The sequence below is a fragment of the Giraffa tippelskirchi genome, chromosome 10, assembly GCF_054371585.1.
Source record: "Giraffa tippelskirchi isolate mGirTip1 chromosome 10, T2T-mGirTip1v1.2.pri, whole genome shotgun sequence".
Taxonomy (NCBI): domain Eukaryota; kingdom Metazoa; phylum Chordata; class Mammalia; order Artiodactyla; family Giraffidae; genus Giraffa; species Giraffa tippelskirchi.
In genome coordinates, this window is record NC_137284.1 from 146,821,511 (window position 1) to 146,847,835 (window position 26,325).

Here is a 26,325-nt window from a genome sequence, read left to right on the forward strand (position 1 = left end):
ATCTGTTGACAGGTCTATCCCCCCTTGTAGATCCACAGCACTTCAGAGCAGGGATCATTGCATTCTTTTTTTTCCTGGCCCTCAATGTGTGTGCGGAGCTTCTCGAGGGTTAAGATGGAAAAGGCAGAGCCAGCAGATGATCAGGCCCTACTGGGTGAGTGCGGTGGATCAGGAAATACCTTCCCCTAACCTCACCCTGGCCATGCCGCACAGCTTGTGGATCTCAGTTTCCTGACCAGGGACAGAATACAGGCCAAGCAGTGAAAGCCCAGAATCCTAATCACTAGGCCACCGGGGAACCCCAGGAAGTACCTTTGAAGTCTAACTCATATGTGTGCTTTCCTGCCTGGAACCTCAGGGTGGCTGCCTGGGGGTTAGACCCTGGAGCACAGTACGCCAGGTAGGCCTTCTCCAAATCACTGCTGGTGACGCTGGTCACAGGGTGATCCATGCCCTGTGAAGGGAAAGCCAGACAGATACATGGTGAAGGCAAGCAGACAGACACTGGGGGCCATTCACACTCCCTGCAGACAAGCCCATAGTGGGTGTCCGTGTCCTGGGGGAGGCAGACGAGAGGAGCTGGGGGTGGGGCTGTTGTAGGAGAGAGAGGCACAGAACAGGAGCCAATAGGACTGCCTGCTGTAAGCTGCTCAGGAAAATGGAAGACAGCCCACATGGACCCAACTAACCTGGATAACCGTGATGGGAGCAATGGAAGAGAGAGAGTTCAATTACTTGCAACAGATGATACAACCCTTCAAGTGAAAATGAACTCGCAAACGCTATTTCACTGAGGGCCTGAGCACCGCAGCCTCTTCTGTCCATTGTTTCGGCCTCTCCCCTCCCACTCCTGACCAAACCCAGAGCCACACTAGAGAGCCTCCCTGAACAAATCCAGGGAAGATGGAAGAAATCCCAAGATGCTCGGGGGGAGACAGGTGGGGCAGAAGACGGATGGAGCAGTGATGCAGGAAGGCTGGCACTGGAAGAAGAGGGAAGAGGGAAGGAGGAGGGTGTAAGTCATCTGCTGAGAGTGCCCACATCCACCTGGCCAGCAGGTACAGGGTGGCAACACCTCTGTGTTTCAACTGGCCAGTGTCCTTCTCCTGAGGACCTGCTACGTGCAACTGTCCTCAGCCTGGGGGCACGTCAGTGGCAAAAGCTCCCACGAAGCTCACATTACAGAGTTCCCAGAGAAAAAGACATTCCAAATGCAGTCAAGAGCATGAAACTAAAGCTTCAATATAGCCTCTCACAACCCAGAAAAATACAAATGTCTATCAAACCACATATCCCAACTGTCATTTGGGAAAAGCTGTCACTATAGAAATGATGACCTCCCTACACATGTATCTCTACAGGTAACCGGGGCAGGGGCAGGGAAGGGAGGCTCCTTCTAATCTTGATTCACTTATGAACATCTCTGAATAGTTGACAGCAGCAGTTACTTGACCCAGATACCAAATCAATAGCTGAAACAAGTTAATTTCATATACTTGTCCACCTTTTGTTAAGTGACTACCATAGATAAAGCAGAAAGCCAGCTTTGAAAAGCCTTAAGCTTTATTCCACAGCTACACAAACACTACTGCACACCCAGGCACTCGCTCTGAAGTTACCTGTTCAACAGTAAGAGAGACATTTTTATACCTCCATTTAACAAACTATGATATCACTACAACCAAAGTTACTCAGCCTTCATGAACTAACAGATAGCTAATTGTTCAAAGATGGGACCTCATACAAATGAACTCTAAATTATCCAGTTCTGCCATAATTCCCCTAAAGCAAGCGAGTCATAAGGGGACCTGGGGATCTTTGGCTCTGTCAAGGGCTCCCTGGAGCAGTCCTTGTGCCCATGTTTCAAAAGGCTCCTCCATCACGGACCCACAGGAAGAAACACTCACCCTCTTTCCGTGACACTTACTTGTCTTCCATATTCCTGCCAAGAGCCAAACTCATCAGACCAGTACCAAACCCAGTTGGTGGTGAGGATGAAGTGTGGAGGTTTGGTGACTGAGGAAGCTGTGGAGAGACGGCGAGCCCGGGTGGCACCAAACTTCATGGTGTCAAAGTTCAGAAAACCAATGAGAAAGCTATTGGATGTCTCGGTGTACGTGACCCTGCAAAAGAACACAAGAAGTAAACTGAAAGTCCACCAGCCACATGAACGTGGGCCCCTCAGCTTCCCTCGTGGTCTCTGAGTCACTCGGCTGAAAGATGTGAACATACATGGGACCTGCACATTTAAAACAATGTGTCAGGGCGGGAGGGGACTTGCTTTAAGATCCATTTTGCTGTGTGAAAATAATAAAATCATAATACTATGAAAAAGAGCCCCTGGAGGAAAAAATGGCAACCCACTCCAGTATTATTGCCTGGGAAATGCCATGGACAGAGGAGGCTGGCAGGCTACCATCCATGGGGTTGCAAAGAGTCAGACACAACTGAGCAACTAAGCGCGCAAACACACACACACACACTATGGAGAACCTGTTATCATGACATTCCTTTCACTTCACAAAAATGCTAGGTAAAACAGCTTTTTTAAAAATGCATTACTGAGCTGACAAGACACAAAAATCCTCAGAAGCCAAAAATAGTTAATATACACTGAATGCATGTGGGCTGGGCCAGTCCCTGTACTAAGTACTTTATACATTTTAAGGGATTAAGTCTTCATAGTACCAAAGCTGTGACTTACCCCCATTTTCACAGATGTGAAAATAGAAGCCCAGGGAGGTTCAGAAACCTGTTCAAAGTTAAACAGCTAATAGATGGCAGAGCTGGGGTTTAAGTTAAGCAGTTTGGCAGGACAGCCTGCACTCTGAACCACCAGGATCTACTCACTTTCCAAATGCTGTACTGCCCCAAGAGCAAAGGGAAGTTCTGGAACCAGAGAGGTGAGTGAGAACTAAAGCCAGTGGCTGTCCAAAAGCAATGTCAGTGCAAGCAATGACAAACAGCCCTATTTTTAGGGCAATGAGGAAACAGGAAACAAATGTAGGATTTGAATATGGTCAAGGGTTAAATCTCCAAAGAGATATTTCAGCATAAAACCATGACTCTAAAAGAGTACACACCCTTAGTGAAGGGAGCTGGGAAGGGAATCTGCTTTGCAAAGGAAGTCAGCAAGGAAATTTGCCTATGTCAGAGTTGGCTTTGGAAGGAAAGGAAGAAAACTTCCACTGAGAACTCATAAACTGCTCACGCCTCAGGAAGTTAAGTTGATTCACACTTCTTTCGTGAGAATTAAATTTAGAGACCCACAGTGGCAGTTCCTAGAGAAGCAAACACAAATCCTCTCTGGAAGGAATTCACCTTCAACTCAGGCCTCAAAAGAATTTCTATAATGCTGAAGAGGATATAGAGAGAAGGGAACTCTCCTACACTGTTGGTGGGAATTTAAATTGGAATAGCCACTATGGAGAATAGTATGGAGGTTCCTTAAAAAACTAAAAATAGAGCTACTATATGATCCTGCAATCCCACTCCTGAGCATATATCTGGAGAAAAACATGATCCGAAAGGATACATGAACCCCAATATTCATTGCATCACTGTTTACAACAGCCAAGACATGGAAGCAACCTAAATGTCCATCGACAGAGGAATGGATAAAGAAGATATGGTGCATATATATATATATATATATATGTATATACATATATATGTGAATATTACTCAGCCATTAAAAAGAAATAATGCCATTTGCAACATGGCATTATTCTGGGTGGATGGACTCATACTCTCTGGGTGGATGGACCCAGAAAGTGTCATACTGAGTGAAGTCAGTCAGACAGGAGAAACATCCCTTATATGTGGTATCTAAAAAGAAATGACACAAATGAACTTAAAGAACAGAAAAAGACTCACAGACTTAGAAATCTAATTTATGGTTGCTGGAGGAAAGGGACAGTTAGAGACATTGGGAAGGTCATGGACACACTGCTGTTTAAAATGGATAACCAGCAAGGACCTACTGAATAGCACACGGAACTCTACTCAATGTTATGTGCCAGTCTGGATGGGAGGTGGCTTTGGGGAAGAATGGATACATGTGTATATATATATATGGCTGAGTCCCTTTGCTGTTCACCTGAAACTACAACAACATTGTTAGTCAGCTACACCCCAATACATAATAAAACGTTTAAACTTTTTAAAATTTCTACAGGTAAAAGTTTCAGCAAACATCAGCTTATAATCAAATAAACCAGAAACAAGACACCATAAGCAAAATCCAGCAAAAACAGTCCACTAAAGAAAACAAATATTAAGAGTTGTTGCATATAAATATACAATATGAATAAAGTGTTTTTTAAAGTTAATAGAGTATCAAAAGTATGAGTAAGGATTAAGAAACTATAAGAATTAAGCAGATAAAATTTGAAGAAATAAACAATCTTTAGACGTAAATAATTATAATTTTAAAATCACAGTAGATAGGAGACACTGCATCTCAGACAAGGCTGAACTGGCGACCTATGTAACCAAGTGAAGAAATTCCCCTGCATACAGCACAAAGGATGACATGAGAGAGAAGTCAAAAGACATAAAAAACAGAGTAAGAAGAACTTAATATATGTCTAATTAGAAGTCCAGAGAAGCACTATTTTTGAGGAACTTTCAGAACTGATAAATATAAAACCTCCCACTTAAAAAGAATAGATTATAAATAGATTAAATAAAAATAAATCCACACATAGACAGATCTTAGTGAAACTGTAGCACCAGAGGCTGACTGTATGTTTAGTCAGAGACAAAAAAACAGATTACCTACTGTAATGTGTTGAACTGTATCCTCACTTGTGGCAGCTGAAATGTGACCTCACTAGGAAATAAGGTCTTCTCAGATATAATTAAGATGAGGTCATACTCTACTAGGGTGAGCCCTAATCCAATGACTTGGTGCCCTTATAAAAAGAGAAATTTGGACACAAAGACACATAGGAGAAAGCTATGAAACAAAGAAAGAGATTAGAGTAATGCAGCTATAAACCAAGGAATGCCAAGGAACACGAAGGACTGCCAACAACCACCAGGCGCTAGGAAGAGGCAGAAGGATCTTCCCCTGGAGTCTACAGACAGAGCATAGCCCTGCTGACACCTTGACTTTGGAATTCTAGCCTCCAGAAATATAAGAATAAATTCTTGCTGTCTTAAGACACCAAGTTTGTGGCCATCTGTTACGGCAGCATCCCAGCCCCAGGCCAAACAATGTATTTATTCTGATAACTAACTACTAAATAGAAGCAATGGAAGCCAGAAAACAATGGAATAATCTTTGAAGAATTGAGAGAAAATACCCAATAAAACTATTTTTCAAGAATGAAGATGAAATAAACACTTTCAGACAAACAAAAAACACATCTGCCACTAGACTCTCACTAAACCAACTTCTAAAAGATGAATTTAAAAGAAAATGATCCACAAGGAAACATATGAACACAGAATTGTGTGCAAAAATTCAAAATGATAACTATCTAAATTTAAACAAATACTGACTATATAAAACGATGTTAATTTCTAACTCCTGGGATTAAGAAAATAATAGAAGCAATGCTATACAGCACATTTTATATGTCTGGCGTTGTTCTGAGCATTTTACACAGATTAATTCTTTTAATTCTCAAAATAATTAATCCTTTAATGTAGGAACTATTATTTTTATATACTTGACATAAGGAAAAACTGGGGCACAAGAAGACTAAGTAATTTGCCCAAATTCACACAGTGGTAAGTTAGTTTGAATGGAACTTGGGAGAATTCAAGTGTTCAAGCCTCTTTTACTGTTGGAGAGAATTATAAAATGTATCGATTAGCTGAAGTTGGTAAGCTAAAGTTTATTAAGTTAAAGGGTCTGTTTTCCAGAGTAACCACTAAAAGAACAAAGTCACTATATAACTTCCAAATCGATGAGGGGGGAAAAAAATCAAACGAGGAAACATCTAAGAGAAGACCAAAAAGAGAAAAGAAAAACAGAAAAAGTAGGTCAAATAGCAAAAACAGACAGTAGAAATAAATTCAAATGTAATCACAATGTGTAAATAGGTAATCCCAACAAATGAATAAATCACTATAAAAAAGAAGATTAAAAGACAAAGATTGTCAAACTGAAAAAAGATCCAGTTTTGTGATGTTTACAGGAAATATATCTAAAATATAAACAAAAGAGCTTGAAAGTAAAATAGTGAAGTGTGGCTGAAAGAAAGCAGGCATAGTTAGATTAATAACAAATGAAACAGACTTAAGGCAAAAAAGGCATTACTAGAAATATTAATAAAAAGCATTCATTTTATATTACTACCAGGTTCAATTTAGCAGGAAGATAAAAATTTTAACTTCTATATACTTCATAATAGTTTTTAAAATATAAAATAAACACTGATGGGATTATAAGGAGAAACCAACAAATTCATAGTGAATTAACATATCTTTCTGGCTAATTGATACAAGCAGCAGACAAAGAAATCAATAAGGATACAAAAGATTGGAGCCACACAATTAACACCCTTCATCTAACACCACAAACAAAACACTTTGTATACACAGAGCTTTTACCAAAATTAACGATGGAGTAGCTTTCCTGATAGCTCAGTTGGTAAAGAATCCCCCTGCAGTGCAGGAGACCTTGGTTCAATTCCTGGATCGGGAAGATCCCCTGGAGAAGGGATAGGCTCCTCACTGCAGTATTCTTCAGTTTCCCTTGTGGCTCAACTGGTAAAGAATCTGCCCACAATGTGGGAGACCTGGGTTCGATCCCTGGGTTGGGAAGATCCCCTGAAGAAGGGAAAGGCTACCCACTCCAGTATTCTGGCCTGGAGAATCCCATGTTCATGGGGTCACAAAGAGTCAAACATGACTGAGCAACTTTAACTTTCTCAATAAAATTCAAAGAATCTGTTACTATATAGCCTGACCACAATGCAATTCATTTGAATTTAAATTTAAAAACTACTATAAAAAGAAGATAGGTCATCTAATCTATGGGATCAAAGAAGGACAAAAGTCTGTTCCTCTAAAAAAATAATACGAGTAATAAATCTCTGCAATACTGATGAAGAAAAAAGGGAGGGGAGAAAAAAAAGATTAAAAGTGTAAACGGGGACAAAATTAAAGATGGCACAGACACTAACAGGGATATTACAAGTAACTTTATGACAGTAAGTTTTAAAATAAATAAAATGAACAAACTCCTAGAAAAAATATCAACTTACCAACTGACTCAAGGAAAAACTGAAAACCTGACTGGTCCTATAATAATTATAAGAAATTGGGTCAATAGTTTAAAATCTTCCCAATAATTAAACATTAAGACTAGAAACTTTTAGATGCATAATCATTCAGGAAAAAAATAACTAATTTCACATGGCCTTTTGAGAACAGAAAAAATATCCATCCCAATCTCATTTGTATGAGGCTAGTAATTTCATAATATAAAAACCAGGCATCATGATACTGTACATGGCTAAGTTTATAATATTGTACATCAACTTTACTTCAATTTTAAAAAACAGGCAAAGACAACATGAAACAATTATAGACCAATCTTATTCAAACATAAATTCAAAAATCTTAAACCAAATAATGAAAATCCAAATTCACCACCGTGTATGTTGTGTATGTGTGCGTCTACACATGCACAGGCATGACTTAGGCCTGGGAATGAAATGGACTTAACATTAGAAAATTAATGTAAATCACTGCATTAACAAGCAAAACAGAACAAAACATAGGCTCTTAATTAATGCAGAAATAGCACTCAATAAAATTCAATTTCCATATATAATTAAAGAAAAACTCCTGGCATACTAGGCATAAAATCAGAATTGATTAGCCATGCTAAAGGTTCCAAACATTCACATATGCTTAAGGGAAAACATTTTTAAATTACTCCTTTTAAAATTAGGAAAAAAAAGAAGAATCTTCCAGTTATTATCACTTATGTTCAGCACGGTACAGGAGTCTTAGCCACAGTAAGGCAATGAAAAGAAATAAAATTTTTAAGAATTAAAAAGGAAAAACTTTGAGTGTCATTCACAGATATTAATTTCTAAACATGTATCTAGAGTATATCGAGAATTATACAGATAATTCAATTATCAGTAGTTAAGATATTTCAGTAAAGTTGCAGGAGATAAGGTAGAAAAGTCAACTGCCTTTCTACACATCAGCAGGGAGAAAATAAACAAAAAAATTTAACTAGGGATGCAATGCACAGTATGATTAACTCTAGTTAATGATGCTGTAGAGCAATATTTGCATGTTGCTAACAGAGTGAATCTTAAAAAATTCTCATCACAAGAAAAAAAAAGGTATTAAAGAACATTTAAATGAGTTGCTATATTATGTCAATTCTCCCCAAACCGGTAATAGACAATGCAATTTCAAGTTAAAAAAAAATCACAACAGAGTTTTTTGTGAAAACCAACAGGCAGATTTTAAAATTTCTGCTGCTGCTGCTAAGTCGCTTCAGTCGTGTCCGACTCCGTGCGACCCCATAGACGGCAGCCCACCAGGCTCCACAGTCCCTGGGATTCTCCAGGCAAGAACACTGGAGTGGGTTGCCATTTCCTTCTCCAATGCATGAAAGTGAAAAGTAAAAGTGAAGCCGCTCAGTCGGGTCCGACTCTTCGCGACCCCATGGACTGCAGCCTACCAGGCTCCTCTGTCCATGGGATTTTCCAGGCACGAGTACTGGAGTGGGTTGCCATTGCCTTCTCCTTTAAAATTTCTAAAAGAAGAGAAAAAGACCAAGAGGCAAGATAATCTGAAGGAAAACAAGGTGGGAAACTGCCTTACCAGATGCCCAAACTTACTGTAAAGCTCTTCTACATGAGACAGTGTAATAGTAATAAGAGACATACAGACCAATGAAGCAGAAAGGGCCAGAAAGAAAAGGGGCGTGTATTTGCTAACTCAACACCCGACACAGACAGCATAGAAAACAGGCGCAAAAAAGATGGCCTACTTAGAAAAGTAGTACTTGGCATCTAAGTCTGAAATTAACCTATAAAATGTATTAACATTTTGTCAAATCTGACTCAGTTTTGGTGGGTCTAAAAATCAACTGACTTCTGGAAATGAACAATGTAAGACAGCTGAACAACAATATGAATGTATTTAATGCCACTGAACCTTAAACTTAAAAATGGTTAAGATGGTAGGTAAATTTTGTTATGTCTGTTTCATCATAATTTTTCTTTTGCTGAGTGGAGTTTTAACATTTGGCAGGGGGTGTTGTTCTTTTGTCCGTAAGATATAGAGGTGAATTACAAATGTATTTTAAAAAATCACCTGAAATACTCCTCTCTCTCTATATATATATATATCCCAAATATATTTTGGCTCACTTTTCCCAGTTTGGTTATTTTGGCGTTTTTTTTTTCACATGGGCTATTTTTAAAGTCTTTATTGAATTTGTTACAATATTGCTTCTGCTTTATGTTTTGGTTTTTTGGCCACAAGGCATGTGGCATCTTAGTTCCCTGACCAGATCGAACCTGTACTTCTTACACTGGAAGGTGAAGTCCTAACCTTTGGACTGCCAGGGAAGTCCCTGCCTCATTGTGATTTACTTTTTGAATATTTTTTTGTTTTTAATCTTAACCTTTTATTTATTTTTTAATGCTTTACTTGTTTAAAAATTTTCATGTTGGAGTGTAGTTGGTTAACAATGTTGTCTTAGTTTCAGGTGCATAGCAATGTGATTCAGTTATACATATACATGTATCTATTGTTTGTCAAATTCTTTTCCCATTTAGATTATTATTTAAAATATTAAGCAGAGTTCCCTCTGCTATACAGTAGGTCCTTGTTATCTATTTGAAATATAGCAGTGTGTACATGGCAATTCCAAACTCTAAATTTTTAATTAAATATATTTTTTAAAGTTGTCTTTGGAAATTCATCTGCATAAGAATGAAACTGGACACATACTCCATCATAGGCAAGGAGAGGTTAATGCAGTCCTTAAAATGTTAAGAATTTTTAAAGAAAATTCAGGACAATTTTTTGATGGTCTCAGGATAAGGAAGAATTTCTTATGACACAAAAAGTGTAAACCCTCCAAAAAACAGGAAAAGAAAAAAACAGTATAAAACCATAAAGAAGAGGATGGAAAAATACTTCTTTTCATTAACAGATACCATAAGCTGACAGGAGGAGTTCATTTATTTTCAACATATACTTAATACCCCGACACCTGAAGAATTCCAAAACTAAGGAAAAGCACAACCTTTCCCCTCAACAAAACAGGCAAACTACAAACACAGACATTTCACAACAGAGAAAGCACAAGTGGCCACTGAACACAAGAGGAGATCCCTTTCCTCACAAGGACTCAAGGATATGCAAACAGAGACCTCATTTTACACTGAAGACTAGAAAAGCGCGGATATCAGACTGCACCAAGTGTGAGAGAGCCACGTCGTTACAGACCGCTAATGAGGGTGGGAAGCAGTACAGTCACTGTGGAAAACAACCTGGCACCCCCCAACAGAGCTGAGGAGGGACCAGCCCGGCTCCCAGCAGGCTCACCCCCAACACCTAACCCAGAGAAGCCGGAGCACATGTGAACACATGGGAACAGTCCAGAGCAGCTCCCTTCAGACCAGGTTCAAGGACAGGCAAGACTATTTGTGCTGACAGACGCTGGAACAGCAGTGGTTTGTGGCGTGGGCACTGACTGGAAGAGGGCTGGAAGGGGGCTTCTGGGTGATGAAAATGGTCCACAGTTGGATCAGAGCACTGGCTGCACAAGTTATAGCTTCCTCAAACTTCACTGACCTATATGCTTAGTATCTGTGCACATCACCAAGTATCCATTTTAACTTAAAAAGCCTCAGAAAAGGAGATGAAGAGAAGGTGGAGATTTAGATAAGGGCTGGCTGCATGAGCCACTTAATCTTCCAAAAGGGAGATCATTTGTTTCACATACTTGACCAACATCAAGTTGCACATAACTGCATCCTAAGCACAAATTTATTTTACTCACTCAAAAAAACGGGCTCAACTTCTCTTCTTGGCAACATACGTTCCAAGGAATCCAAGATACGGTAAGCATTTGAAAATAAAGTTACTCAACACTTCCCCATTTACTCTAAGTGAAAATTCTAGGACATACTTAGAAAAATAAAAATGACTGAATGATAAACAGGAGTTCAGTTGCATGACTTTACAGGCAAAGGCTAAAATTTGACAAATGACAGCTTCTTACTTTTCTGGACTAATCAATGAGGATATATTTACATGACCGATCCCAGTATCAAATAATTCTGAACTTACTTGGTACCCCTCCCTCCCTATTCTTCCCATAGCTCCTCCCTGAAAAAAGAGGAAGATGAGGGAACAGAGACATCAACCACCAGCATGACCACCAGCCCTCAATTTCCAGCCCAGAGCCTCTGCTTGTAGACCAGGTAGCCTGCTTACTCCATGTATGTGTGTGTGTCTGTGTCTGAAGCCCATCAAAACTAAACTCCACTGTGTCTAAACTTCTTATACTGCACACAAAAGCCCAGGCACAGACAGACACAGGTGACATATTTCATACCCGTCTCTTGCAGGATTGCTATATTCCTCCTCAATAAGCTCCATTTTGTGCAGATCCTTCCACTTGCCTCCATCTAAGACTTGCCATCGATATGGCAAATGGAAATGAACTCTACTGCACTTATCTGAAATAAAAATATAAAGAAGTAAGCACATTGGCAGCAAATAGCACGGCCCAGCCCTGTGGTTCTCAATGGGTACTGTGCTGCCTGCTGACCTGGCAACATTTTAGAAATCTGTGAGGGAGCCTTTTTTAATGCAGTCATACCTAAGCATTTAGATATTGAATTTTATTATACACACTTTCCTTTTATGTCTCCCCTTTTAACAAGACATTAAACACATCAAACTCATGTTTTAAAACTGTGTGTTGGTAGGTTACATTATGTATGAATTACATCTCATGAAAGTAAAGAAGCTGACCATGAGATGGTCAAAGCTTCCATCCCTGCAGGGGGCAGTCTGTCCATGCATTATTGCCATATATGTGACATTTGGATGGGGAGTGATTGCACCAGAAATGGAGGCAGGTTCATCTCTACTAGAACCATCCCAACCCAAATAGGTCCTACCACAGGTGGGTCAGCAGTGCGGTTCCAGTCTGCCTTGATCTTCATGGCTACCCACATGCTCACCCCTTCTCAACACACCCAACTCCTAGAATGTATTATACACATGGCCTGGGTCTGTGGTTGCCAGCCAACTGCTCTCACTGCATTCCCTGTGATCCCCGGGTCTGTCCCTCCTAGCACCTCCTGCCTGCTGTACCTTGGCCAATGCCAGCAGCTCACCTGGAACGCTGCTCACATCCCCCTCTACCTGCAGAGGTTTTGGTACATCCTGATGGAGGAATGTTGTAAGAGGAAAGGGAGACAGGAAAGAAGTGCAATGGGAATCTCCACACTCTGATACCTGCAGGATCTATACTATTAGGTAGAAAGATACACAGGTGTGGAATGCCTCTATTTGGGTGAAAAAATAGAAAAGACAGGATTAGATATATTCTCACTAAATACACATGTGGGAATGGGAGGGGGAAGACTAGGTGGCTGGGCACAAAGGTATGAGGAAAGATTTGTTTTGAATTTTGAAATGAAGATAGAGTCCAAAAAAATCAAACATCTGTATCATTTGAAAAAAGGTACAAAATAGTGTGCATAGTGACCTTGTGCAAAAAAAGACTAGATATACACTTCTGCTTGAAGAAAATCTTTACGGAAGGATATTCAAGGAACTAGTAATAAGGACTGTTTCTGAAGGGAATCTTGGTGCTGGGAAAAGAGGGTGTGAGGAAGACATTTCTTACTGTCTTTTGTACATTCTTAATTCATCTTTCAAAGTAATATCAATGAAGTCTGGCTAATTTGACACCTGACAAAGATGTGAATAAAGAATATTGAAAACTATTACAAATCAATAATGAGATCAAACAACCCAATAAAAAATGGGCAAAACAGTCACAAAAGATGATACACTGTATGATTCCATTTATGTGAAATATCCAGGCAAACCCATAGAGACATAATGTAAAGATGTAGCTACCAGGAGCCTGGGGGAGGGGAGAAGGGGCAGTGACTGCTAATGGGTTTCTTTGTGGGTGATGAAAATGCTCTAATATTGACTGTGATGATGGTTGCACAAATCTGATTATGTTAAAAGCCATTAAATAAATTGTATACTATGTGAAATATACTTAATATCTTAACAAAGCTGTTATTTGCCTGCAAAATAGGCAAAAGATTTAAACAGATACTTCACAGAAGATATGCAAACAGCCAAAAGGCACATGAAAATAAATGTTAAACATCATTACTTATCAGGGAAATACAAATGAAAGTCACAATGGATATCACTACTCATTTACTAGGATGGCTAAAATTTACAGGACTGACAATACCGAGTGCTGACAATGATGCAGAGCAACCAAAACTCTACTACACTGCTGGTGGGAAAGCGAAATGGATCCACTTTGGAAGACAGTTTGGCAATAACTTGTAATGTTAAATACATGTTTATCGTATGATCAGACATTCCACTTTGAGATCTTTACTCAAGAGATGAAGACATATATCCACATGAAAACTTGTACATGAAAACTGACATAGAGGTTTTATTCATAAAAGCCCCAAACTGGAAACAACCCAAATGTTCATCAACGTATAAATGTATAAACAAATTGTAATCAATGCAACAGAATACAAGATTACATTTATTTAAAATTCTGGAAAAGGCAAATCTAGTCCACATCAACAAAAAGTAGATCAGGGATTGCCTTGGGTCAGGAAACTGGGTGGTGAGGATCAACTGTACAGGGGCATAAGAGCAATTTTAGGAATGAGAGAACTATTTCATATCCAGATTATGGTGATAGTTATATGGGCAAACATATTTACCAAAACTCAAAGGGTATACCTAAAATGGGTGCATTTTATTTTTTATAAATTATATCTAATAATGCTGATTTTTAAAAACATATATACACACACACGTGTGTGTGTGTGTGTGTGTGTGTGTCTGTGTGTGTGTGTGTGTGTCTGTGTGTGTGTGTGTGTGTCTGTGTGTGTGTGTGTGTGTGTGTGTGTGTGTGTGTGTATCTCACACATTGCCTGACCTAGTATTCCATTTCCAGGAATCTATCCATGGTAATATACATGTACACTCAGATGTTCAAGGGAAAATCACTCTAATCAAATACTACAGAGTTGTTTTTAAAATCCAGGTAGACATACACATATGTACTAACATAGAAAAAATCACCAAGACACACCATTAGGTAAAAGAAATAGGTTAAATAATGCATATCACATGTTCCCATCTGTTGAAAACTATGTAAAACAAACATGACCACAGTCCTGTGTTTACCTTTGGAAGGCTAAAGGAAGACTTCAGGCTTTACTCTGTACCATTTCACTCATTCACAAAATTAAAGTATTCATGAATTGCTTGGGTAGTTTTTTAAAGACTGAAAACAAAACAGGAAGTTTGGGTGTTTGGTTTTTTTTTAAGAAGACTCACCAAATTTGAGAAGGAATCATTCTTTAGTCAAAGCCCAGGACAGCAGCAAGAACAAAGATTTAGTAAAAATACAGTCTCTCTCTCTCTCTCACACACACATACAACATTTGCTACATCTGATAAAAAAGAGTATTGAGAGAAACGCCGAACTTAAACAAATTCTCATCCCCCAAGAGTGCACACAGAGGTCTCCTCCTAAGAGGGTGTTCCTAGGTTCTGAGGCATCTCTGAGACTACAACCTCCTTCTAGAAGGGAACTAGACTGGGCATCCAAGTGTTTCTGTGGGTTTGTGACCTCACACTAAGCTAACCAAGGAGCAACACCTGACATTCGTTTGCTGCATGAAACAGTCCCCCAAACTCATCTACAGTTTGATTTTTTAGAAACTCAAGTATTCAATAATTCTTACCACTCTCAACTCCCCAACAAAATCACTGAAGTGCCACCAGCTTGCAATTAATAATGCCCGAACCTCTCTGGATCGGGGGGAGGACCTTGAGAGGTGATGTCAGAGCAGAGCTCTGGGAACCGGGAGCAGCTGTCCTACCTGCAAGTGGACGACGGGGTTTCCAGACTCACCTTGAAAGCTACAGCTCTTCCAGATATGGAACAAGCAGATCTCATCACTCTCCTCTTGGGTGGCAGTGTTTAAGGACACAGAACCTGTGTCTCTTCTTTCTACAAAGAAGGACCACAAAGATGTGTCACCAGTGCTTCTGATGTGGGGCTGGAGTAGTTCAAGGTACAAAGGAGAGAGAACAGAATTCATTCATTCCTCTGCATGAGGCAAAAGTGGGCAAGGCAACCTCACAAAATCTTATAATGTTCTAGATGAAAGCACCCTCAGACATATAGGTGGACCCTCTCTGCCTTTTAGGGAGGAATCCGGGAGCCCAAGGCCATATGACTGCTGCCAAATCCAGGACATCATGGTTGGGGGTGAGTTTTTTCTCAGCTCTGGGTGTGTACCCAATTCACTAGGAGACCTGTTTATAAATAGAAGTGCCCAGCTCTCCCTCAGACTGACTCAGTCAGAAGCTTTCAACAGTGGAACCTGGGACACTTTAATGGGGAGCGGTGGGGAACCACTAACCAACACATTTTCCTTCTGTATCTATGACTGTGATTACCCCAGAGAGCAAGTGAAGGCTGCATTTTATAAACTAGATTTGATTCCAAAAGCAAATGAACTATGAGAATTGGGTTCCAATATCAAGAAAAATAATTAATGGAAAGCCTACAATTCAAAATGAAACCTAATTTAGGTTAATCATAAGAATTTCCCAGTTGGCATAATGGTAAATAATCCACGTGCCATTGCAAGGAGACACAAGAGACTCCAGTTTGATCCCTGGGTTGGGAAATCCCCTGGAGTAGGAAATGGCAACCCACTCCAGTATCCTTGTCTGTAAAATTCCATGGACACAGGACCTAACAGGCTCCAGTCCATGTGGGTCATAAAGAGTCAGATACAACTGAGTAACTGAGCATGCACACACACACACACAGATTTTAATATAACAGGAGGATGCACATGCTTTCAAAATCTACCTTTACTATAAGTGCTTCAATGAGCCATTACCTAATAATTACATTTGGGCATGCCCCAACTGCCACCATGTAAGCCTATAAAACTCATAAGCAAATGTTCCCTATTTAGCATCACCTGTCATTTTGTTATTCATCTTCCCTTTTCGTTTTGCAGGCCCCTCAGACATCTACCAGCTGGACCTTAAAGCTCACACCTGTGGTGCCTTAGAGGTTGCCTCCCTCTCCCTCCAAGGGCAGGTATCCTTCCCTGCTTTTCTAACAAGGCCATAATCCAACTGACAATCTTAACAATCTATTAAAGCAAAATCGTTTGCTTCTAGGCTTCCTACTGTTAAAAGAAACTAACCAAAAGTAATTGAAGAAAATGTAAAGAAAATATACAGTGAGGACAACTTTCAAATATAAATCTCAGGTAAGTTTAGAGTGGTAAGTTAGTTTGCTGGTCATCCTGGCACTAGTAATTTAGGAAGCAGTCTATTAAAAATCCTAGATTATCAGAACAGCTAACAAGTTGGGGGAGACGTGTCTGAGACACCAAGGTAGAACCAGGGCCCAGGACAGTGTCCAGTACACGGCAAGGACTCAAGTTTGTTGAATGAGAAAATGGATTATCAGGATAGCCAGCCAGCAGCAGACAGTGTGAATCTCAGAGGACACCAAGGCATCGTAGCCTCCCTGGTACTGGACCATGGTATTCACTTCCCACACTGTTTAACAGGTACTCAAGAAATGCTTACTGGGACTTCCCTGGTGGTCCAGTGGTTAAGAATCCACCTTGCAATGCATGGGACAGGGGTTCAATCTCTGGTCAGGGAACTAATAGCCCACGTGTGGCAGAGCAACTAAGCCCATCCAAGGCAATTAGAGAGTCTATGCTCTGTGACAAAAGATCCCGTGTGATGCAATGAAGATTCCATGTGCCACAACTAAGACCCGACACAGTCTAGTCACAAGCTCTATATAAAAAAAGAAATGCTTACTAAAGAAACAATCTCTACTCAAAATTCCCCCATATGCCTGTCGCTAAGCATGACATTCCTCAAAAAATACAAGTAAAAAGTATCCTGGCAGGTTCACCATTCAACAAAAGTCAGTGCCAACTGTGGCCCAGCAGGTACCACTTAGAGATGAGCACTGAACAAAGTAAATTTGCAATGATGAAAAAAAATTCCATTCATGTCAAAAGGGAGCCAAAATTAAAATATGCTTCATTCAAAAAAATAGATAAAATGTGCCTCATGCACTCATTAAAATAAAAAATCTCAACAAAACATAATGCAAAGGATGGCCCCAGAATTGTAGAGCACAGCATTCTTAACTGTGGGGTCCTTCACAGGAAAACAAGCTCTCCAGGGCGGAAGAGGGAAGACCAGCTAGGGAGAAGTAGCATCGCTCATCTCCATGCAGATCTCAGGCCCAGAGGGAATTCACCCACTGTCCACACCAACCCGAATCTGTTTAGAATGTCTTATTTGTTCACGGCTCTGATTTCAACTCATCTTCACAGCCCCCACTGGCTGGAAAGGGGTGGCCAACTCCCTTTTTCTCAGAGCAGCACAGACTTGCCCAAAGTCACACATTCCATTTGGCAGCCAGCTGGAATCCAGCAGCCCCAGCCCAGAGCCTTACCGGAAGTCCCCTGTGACTGTGAGGGCGGAGGTGGCACCCGGATGGAGGCGGAGCTCTTACTCTTGATGTCATGAGCATTTCTGTAAATGGAAGGCAGCTTGCCCACCAGCTCCGGCCTCATGCCCAACTTCTCCAGTTTTTCCAGGTTCTCAGAACTAGAGAAATCATGGGATCTCTTACAGCCAGTGCCAAACTTGCATTCACCCTGCGAAAAATACTGGCAGACGTGGAGTTTGATACAGTGCTTTTTAAAGGAACAAGAGCCGTACGGTCCATCTCCTTTGTTGTAATGAAGGCAGATCTGTTAATGAAGAAGGAAAAAAGACAGAAGCTTACAAAGGCCTCACATGACACTACCTCCTTACTGAGCAGTCTCTGGTTAATTGATGTTCCTCCAGAGACCTAGCCAAGGCTGTGACCCCCTTGTGATATGGGTCACAAGCTCTGAGAACATCCCTCACTCTAGATGGACAACTGCTAGCACATGCCCTTGGTAAATGGGAACCAGGAGGACAGCAGACTGCCCAGAGCAAGTCTCTGGTTAGAAAAAAAACAAACTTCCAGCTGATCAGAGCTGCTCCCTTCATGAGACAACATTTTAATGTAACACACACAGGAGCATCCTAACAATCCCTGCATTCTACCGACTGCTCCCCTCACTGATTCACCAATTCCCTATAAACCAGGACCCAGCTTCTCCCAACTTTTTTCTTCTCCAATTCAAGGTCAAAGAGGCTCTGAGGGTTTCAAGAAGGCCAAATACAGCCCTTTCAAAATGAGGCTCAGTGAAGTTAACAGGCTTGCTCTAAGTCACACAGCTATCTAGTACACCTGGCACAGGTGTCTGCTAACTGGGTTGTTGGTAAGGTGGGGCTTGAACTTCAATCAGCTGTGCCTTCTCCTCTACATTCCACATTCCTGGAGCTGGGAACCAAGCCAGAGACCACCATGGGCCCACCCACTCAACTTACAGGCATTATATCAAACAGAGGCCTGCAGAACCCAGACCTAGATCATCAGGGACCACCTTCTGGGGATGGAAGCCCCAGGGAAAAGATCAGCTACAGCTGGGCCCTAACCTTGATCCTGTCACTTACAAGCTGCCTGACCCTGAGCAGGCCACTCACCAGCTCTAAGAGTCTGTTTCTTAATCCCCTAAATGGGACTAATGCCATCTACAAAGCTGGTCTATTGTCAGAATTAAATGAGAAATATACAAAGTGACTAGAACCAGTGGGTGCTCAGTTCATGACGGCGGCTCCTCAACGGTCATCTGATGATGAGGGGACTAGCCTGAGAGCAGGAGTCCTGACGGAAAGCCGCACTGGATCTGAGCTTATAGCCACAGCCCGTGTGCTAGCACTGTGTCCTGAACCACCTCACACAGCCCAGGAGACAGACTGCACATTCCAGACGGACTACCTGCTGATTCACTTCTCACACCATTAACAAGGTGATCGCTCCAAAAAGTTAATGCCTACCCTCCCAACACAACCTCGCTCCAACTCCCCCCTGTGACACAGGAGGCTGTGCAGATCAGCCTCCACCCACCTAGTTCTCTCTCTCCCTCCCACCCTAAATCCAGGTCGTACTGACCTACACACTGTGCCCTGACCAGGCAGGCTCTCTGCCTCCCTCTTCCCAGACCTTCATCCTCCACTCATCCTCCAGCACCCAGAGCAACCACCATCTGCTCCAGGACTCCTTCCCTGGTGCCCAAACTGTGCCCCTGAGACCACAGCACCAACTCTAACTAAAGCACTGACAATCCCACTAAAGCACTGACAACCAACAGCACCTTGCTATCAACCACCAACTTGTCCCACCCAGTAGCTGTACCCCGCCTGGAAGAGCAGAAGTTCTCATCTCCTTAATGCCAGTGCCTCACCTGTAGTGGATATGCAATAAAGGTTAACTGAATTAAATTGATACTAATTTTCAAAAGGCAAAGAAAAACAGTTAATACCTATTATGTGCCAGTCATTGCTCTATGGCATTTTTCTCAAGTGGTTTCAACTGAATAATAATTCATTAAAATATTTATTGTTATTAAATGTCATTAAAATATATCCATCTCATCTCTGTCACCTCATCCAAGAAGCAGGGCCAGAACAGCCCACAGAACCCATGCTGGCCAGAGAATGACCACTCAGATCTGCCGCAGAGCACAGCCAACACTTGGCCTGGCTGCTGCCCTCTGCACACAGAGGCAGGTCGTTCTGGGGAGACACAGATGTTGCCAACAGGGACTTCAGCTCAGAACTTTGTGCTGGCTGGGCAGAAGCTTTTGGGGACCTGCAGCGCAGTCAGGATCCTTTCCAACACAGTCTCCTTTCCTTCCCCTCTCCTGCCACAGATTTCAGGGCACCATCACCACACGGAGGCTCCCCCACCTTCTTCTGCTCCCCCGCAATAAATCTCTCCCACTTCCAACCCCATCTTGGTGTCCACTTCTCTTAGGACTCAAACTCGTCCACGACCACTGCAGTGAGCTTCAAAACAAGTGGTTTCTGTCTGAAGTGCAGTATGAGAATTCACAATGACCCAAGTCAGAAAACTTCCCCACAGACCTCCAGAGCCCCGTGGTACCTGCATTTTTCTAAGCCCTGCTCGACAGGGAGGGGCTGACTGGAATCCCAAACTCCCCTAAGCTCTGTGTAACAACTGGCTGCAATCATTGGCCAAACAAGCTTCCCTCAACCTCACAGAAGCCCTGCAAAGGAAGTACCAGCCCAACTGACACAGAAGGAAAGGAGGCTTCAAGAAGCGGCAAGGTTGGTGCAAGGTCACGGGTCTAAACATCAGCAGAGCCGGGAATCCAGTCCAGGGCTCCCGACAGGCAGACCTCAGTGATCACTGTGGGCCCCCTGGCGTCTCTTCTGCCATAGTGTTTCCCTATTTTCCAACCTCCTGGCCTCTTCCTCATCACTTACCCTCAGGCCCACCCCTCCTGGCACTCACCTCTGGCAAGAACAAGGGGTCGTTCTGAAACAGGAGCATGCAGAGCTGACTGTAGTTGAGGTGGTCCACGCCATGTGTTTTCAGCACGCTCACGTTGTGATTGGACATCAAGTTGTGACCATTCCTACATTCCCTCCTGCAAAGAAAAAGGGCTAGGGTCACAGCTGAAATGTCTCCCCCCAAACTCTTATGCTGAAGTCTTAACCCCCAGTACTTTAGAAGTGACTGTATTTGGAGTCTTTCAAAAAGGTGATCAAGTTAAAAATGAAGTCACTGCGGGGCGGGGCGGGGGGGGGCGCTAATCCAATCTGACTGGTGTCTTTATTAAAAAAGGTGGAGGGATCAGGACACAGAGAGAAGACAGTGTGAAGATACAAGGAGACGATGGCATCCACAAGCCAAGGAGAGACGCCTCAGAATATGCTGACACCTTGACCTTTGACTTCTAGCCTCCAGAACTGTGAAAAAATAAGTTTCTTAAGCTACTCAGTCTGTGGAACCTTATTACGGCAGCCTGAGCAAACTGAAACGACTGGTAAAATCAATCTTTAAGATAATTTTTCAGGAATAGTTCCTGACATTGTTTAGAAGCATCAGAGAAAACCTGCATGTCCATGAAAAATCATAGTGCTCATTTGCAAAGGAAGAGATGGTGCCTTGTGAGTTCTAGGCCCAGGGAAGCACCTCTCAGCAGGTATTTAGTGAGACTTACAGGGCCATTCCCTGAACAGTCAGTGTGCCAGTCACTGAGCACTTACTGGCATTTAACATTGGCTGAATAAATGAGTGTGGATGGCTTATGATTACGGGTGTGTATACAAACACATACACAGACACACACAAACACATCACTGAGGCCCAGCCCTTTTTTCTGCTCCCTTCTTCCATTCTTTTCATCAACAATTGCCTCTTGAAAACTCACTGTGAACCAGGAACTGGCACCATGCCCCAAAGATCCAAAGATAAGCCTTCAAATGATCGCCTGGGTCAACAGAACCCAGCAGAGTCAGGTAAATCACATTTGCTTGACTCAGACACTGCCATATCTATGATACACATCTCAAAAGAAGACTGAACCACTCATCTACTCCCCCAAACCCACATTTCTCCTGGGCTCCCCCAACACAGTAAAGGGCCACTTCCCTCTTCCACTGCACAGGCCAAAAACCATGGAGTCATCCAACCCCTCTCCTCTCTAGTGGATACACAGACATTCAGATGACTCTAAAATGTGGGAAGCACAAGGTCAGCTGTGCTCAGGATCCATCAGCACGCTGAGCGGCACCTGAGCCTGACAGGAGTAGGGAAGCAATCAGGGAGGGTGCCTGAATGGTATAAAATCTGAGCCTGATACTAAGGGCTGAGGAACCAGGCAGGGAGAGCAGGAAAGACCATTCTAGGCAGAAAAGGGAAAGTGTTAGTCGCTCAGTAGTGTCTGACTCTTTGCGATCCCATGGACTGCAGCCTGCCAGGCTCCTCTGTCCATGGAATTTTCTAGGCAAGAATACTGGAGTGGGTAGCCATTCCTTTCTCCAGGGAATCTTCCTGACCCAGGGATCGAACCCAGGTCTCCTGCACTGCAGGCAGATTCTTTACCATCTGAGGCACCAGTGAAGCCCCATTCTAGGCAGAGGGGCTTCATAATTACAATGATCATAATGATGATGATGGCTACTAAAAGGGCATTTACCACAAACCAGGGTTTGCCTAAATGTATTGTGAATTAACTCATCGTGTCCTCAACAAGCCTATAAGGTGGCTAAGTAATACCATCCCATTTTGGAGATAAGAGAACTGAGGCTCAGATAAAAACTAATTTGCCCAAGATCACTCAGCTGGCAAGGAACAGAGCCAAGGCAGAGAAAAGGCAGGCTTGTCTTGGGTCTGGGTTCTTGACCACTTGCTCACTGTCCCCTAAGCAAAGGATGGAATCAGGGACCTGGGAACCTCTCCAGAGGTCACCAACAAAAGCAGCAGTGACAATCTATGTCCGAGACAGCTGATCCTGCAGTTGAGGAAGACAGATAGCTTTGCAGGGAAAGCACAGAACATGCAGCTGACCACACCCACTCTCCCTTATGTAAATCCAGAAACAGTCAAAGAAGGAAGGTTCAAGAAATTGTCCTGTGTAAACCACAAAGATGACAGAAAAAAAAAAAAGAGAACTCAGGATCATCCAGACCAATAAATACTAGATTTCTAAGACAAAATCTGACCCGAATTTTTGGAATTAGCCTATCTAAAGATAGCAGGTCTGCTATCTTTATTTTACCAACTACAGACATTAACAAGACCCACTAGTGATCTCTGTCATTAGATCCCTCCATCTACCACCTACTGTATCTACCTTCTGCCCTGACATGCTGCCTCTCCACCAGCCCCTGAAGGCTCAATTGCCCTGGGGCTCCACCCTCAGCTTCCACCTTAGATCAGACCCACCCTTGCTGCTGTAGCCACAGTAAACCCTGCCCCCAAACTCCCAAAACCTGCATCTCAGCATCCTGGCAATCCTCCCAAGTTTCAGACCTGGATAGCTACCCTCTGCGCACTCTTCAAAACAAAACCCTCTCCCTCTCTTTGTCAACAGTAAGAAAGAAGTCATCTCGGAGTGAACAATAATAAAGAAAAATAAGTCATCAACTCTCGAATCCTGTCACCTTCCTCTTACCAACTCTCCCAAATTTCTCACACATACATCTGTTCCTCAGAAGGCCTTATCTGGGTCTTGAAATACTCAAATCTAAGGATTTCTGGGCAGCTGCTTCTCAGGGACATTTTCCAAATCCCTCTGCATCCAGGCAGAGACATCCTGTGATGCTTGGGTCGTGGACAGAAAACTAGCTACCATTCCAGAAATGGCCCATAAAAATCTCCCACTAGCCCTCTACTATCCATCTTCTCTACCTGCTCCTTGGAACCTGATACCCAGGATGGCCTTAAGAGTCATGGGTTGAAGAGGACACAGTCTAGGTCTGCCAGCCTGGGTCCCTAAATGACTATATGGATCAAGGTCCATACTTCACGCTGTTAAATCGCATAATTAGACCTGATGTGAGCAAGAAATAAGGTCTACCCTGTTGAGGCAGAAAAAAGAAAAATAACTAAAATTCTTCCAGATGACCGGACTAGCTTCCAAACGGAATTATCATATCCTCCTCTAAATGAGCATGCGTACCACTATCTAAGCTATCTTCCTACGACGCACACCTGATGGCTGCTGTCTCCTGCTACCTGGTGGGCCCCTATTACCTTCAGGGTGAGGTCCAAATTCTTTAGCATTTACCTCATGAATCTACTCCACAAATCTCACTGAGCACCTGCCAAGTGCAGAGCACAGAGCTGAGGGCTGGGAGAGGCCAACCAGGACGAAGACGGAGGTGTCTCTGTTGTCCTGAGTTTACATTCTACTGAAACAGTGGGGAAGCCATGATGGGCGCTATGAGAAAAGTAAACAGAACGTCCTGATAGAAAAGAAAGAAAAGGGCTCCAAAGGAAAAAGAGATGCCTGAGTCCCGAAGGATACACCAAACTAGGAAAGGCGGTCCAGGAGAGCAGAGGTCACCCGATGAACAAAGATTGGAGTTGTACCGGGACCGGAAGGGCACCCTGAGGAGCCCAGGACGGAGGGCCGGCGAGGACCTGTTCCGTTCCCTCAGGGGCACTGGGGGCCAGGGTTAGAAGCTTGCATTGTATTCCAAATGCAACGGAAGCCGCAGGCGTCTAGTCAGCAGGTGAAGAGAAGGTTTCAAAAGATTCCTTCTAAGGCGGGGCAGAGGGAGCTGAGCCGCCCGCGGGCCCACCCCCACCCCGGGCCGCCCACTCCCAGGCTGTCCCTCCCCGTGCTGGGCTCTCGGTCACTCTCCCAGGCCACCGCTCGACACGGAGCCCCACGCCCAGTTCCACGAATTCAGAAAGCGCTCAATAAACGTTCGCTGAAGAGAAAGCGGGGGGGGGGGAACAGGTCAAGGAACAGCAGCCACCTCATAGTCTCCCCCAAAATGACGAAGGACGGGGAGCGAAGAAGACGCCCTTCCGGCCGTCGGGCTCCCGGCGCGGCGCCTTACCCGTCCCTGAGGAACTTGCACTTGCCGTAGAACAAGAACTTGCAGAGGTGCAGCTGCGCGCACAGCCCCGCGCAGCCCGGCTTCGGGCCCAGGTGGGCGCCGCACAGCCGCAGCGGCGACACGGCCAGCACCACGCGCTCGACGGCCGCCGCGCCCGCCCCGGCCGCCCGCCGCGCCACCACGAAGCGCCCGCGCTCCCGCAGCAGCCGGTCCAGCACCTCGCCGCCGACGCTCGGCCGCACGCGGCGCCGTAGCTCCTCCAGCTCCAAGGCGCCCCCGGCCGCGCACAGCACCTGGGTCACCTCACGGAGGAGGGCGGCCGGCGCCATGGTCGTCGGGCCCGCGACTGGCGGGGCGCAGGCGGCTCCCGCGGGGAGGAGACTGCGGCCGAAAACGAAACTGAAAGCTCCCCCCGACAGGGGGAAAACTGAACTCGGCGGCCTCGCCACGCCTCCGGCTCTCAGCTGAGCGAAGCTCGGCGCCTTCCGGCACCGGGCCCCCTCAGCTATGCGCTCCCGCCCCGTCGGAAGCCCGCAGGAGCTTCTTCAGCGTCGGGAGGACTCGGCGACGAGTCCCCTCAGAGTGCTGACAGGAAGAGAGTCGACCCAGCCTAGGGGTCGCGCTTGGCGTTCTGGTAGCGCCTTCGCCGGAACGAGGGGGGTGGGGCCGCCCGGGAGCGCGCGCAGCCGGCTTTTGACTCCGGGCGTCGGGAAACAGCGCGGCAGGCGGACCGCGCACCTTTGCGCCGGGCGCTGGGCGGAGCGGCCTGGGACGCGCACTTGCGAACCGCCAGGCGGCGTCGCGCGAGTCAAACGCTAGACGCTGAGGGAAACCGGGAAGACGCACTGGGGCCCCCTCAGGTGGAAGCAATCACACAGAGTCGCGAAGCCGGCCTCAGTGTTACTTTCTCTTCAGCGCAGGCTGTGAATCCCTTTTTTTAAACGTGAAAATCCCTTCTTTTCAAACGAAAAGCCATTTCTCCCCGCGCCAGCTGAATGGACTATATTAAAGACCATGGGGGCACAGGAACACCTCACGGGCGTGGCTGACTGACATGTGACGTGTTAGAGCCCTTTAGGAAAGTAATCCCGGAATAGTTATTCCAGTGTTTAATGTGCGTGATCTTTGACCCAGCCATCTTTCTGAGAATCTTCTAGAAGTAAAAGGAACGGTAGATAAGGTACATACAGAAGCATTTGTATGGAGGAAGTAGGGTGATGGGAGCAACGCGGTTGATCGTTATCCAGACTGGGACACAGCTCTAACCAGCGTGCGTTAAATCTCTGCCTGTTGACCTAGAAAGACATATATGATGTGTTGTGAAGTGAAAAAAGAAAGCTGTATAAAAATGTCTAAATCGGTAGCAAGAAGAGAATCCCAAGTGTGTGTATGAATGTGGTGGAATATTTTTGAACGGGCGGAGAAAGCTGAGGCAGGACCAGGGCTGTGGGCACTGATATTGTAGGAAGTATGCAGTAGGAGATGTTAGCAAAGTGGGAAAGAAAGTTGAGAGGTGGAAAGATTGTGGGGGAAAAAAATACTTACCGT

At 43.9% G+C, this 26,325-nt stretch overlaps 1 protein-coding gene across 5 annotated transcripts in view; it reads right to left on the minus strand.

The window, feature by feature from the left end:
* The window catches only part of PARP12 (poly(ADP-ribose) polymerase family member 12), a 39,995-nt gene extending 13,952 nt beyond the window's left edge, over positions 1–26,043 (minus strand). For 2 of the 5 annotated variants that reach the window (XM_081534280.1, XM_081534279.1), the window contains exons 1-7: positions 24,778–25,125; positions 20,714–20,849; positions 17,753–18,053; positions 15,152–15,250; positions 11,558–11,681; positions 1,928–2,123; positions 313–454 (exon numbers count right to left, since the gene is read on the minus strand). In XM_081534280.1, coding sequence (XP_081390406.1) covers positions 313–454; positions 1,928–2,123; positions 11,558–11,681; positions 15,152–15,250; positions 17,753–18,053; positions 20,714–20,849; positions 24,778–25,106 — 1,327 coding nt within the window. In that variant the 5' untranslated portion in view covers positions 25,107–25,125. Of the gene's footprint in view, positions 1–312; positions 455–1,927; positions 2,124–11,557; positions 11,682–15,151; positions 15,251–17,752; positions 18,054–20,713; positions 20,850–24,693; positions 25,126–25,965 lie in introns of those variants that run through there. The other 3 variants (XM_081534281.1, XM_081534283.1, XM_081534282.1) reach the window with 3 other exon arrangements.
* Between the last annotated feature and the right edge of the window lie 282 nt (positions 26,044–26,325).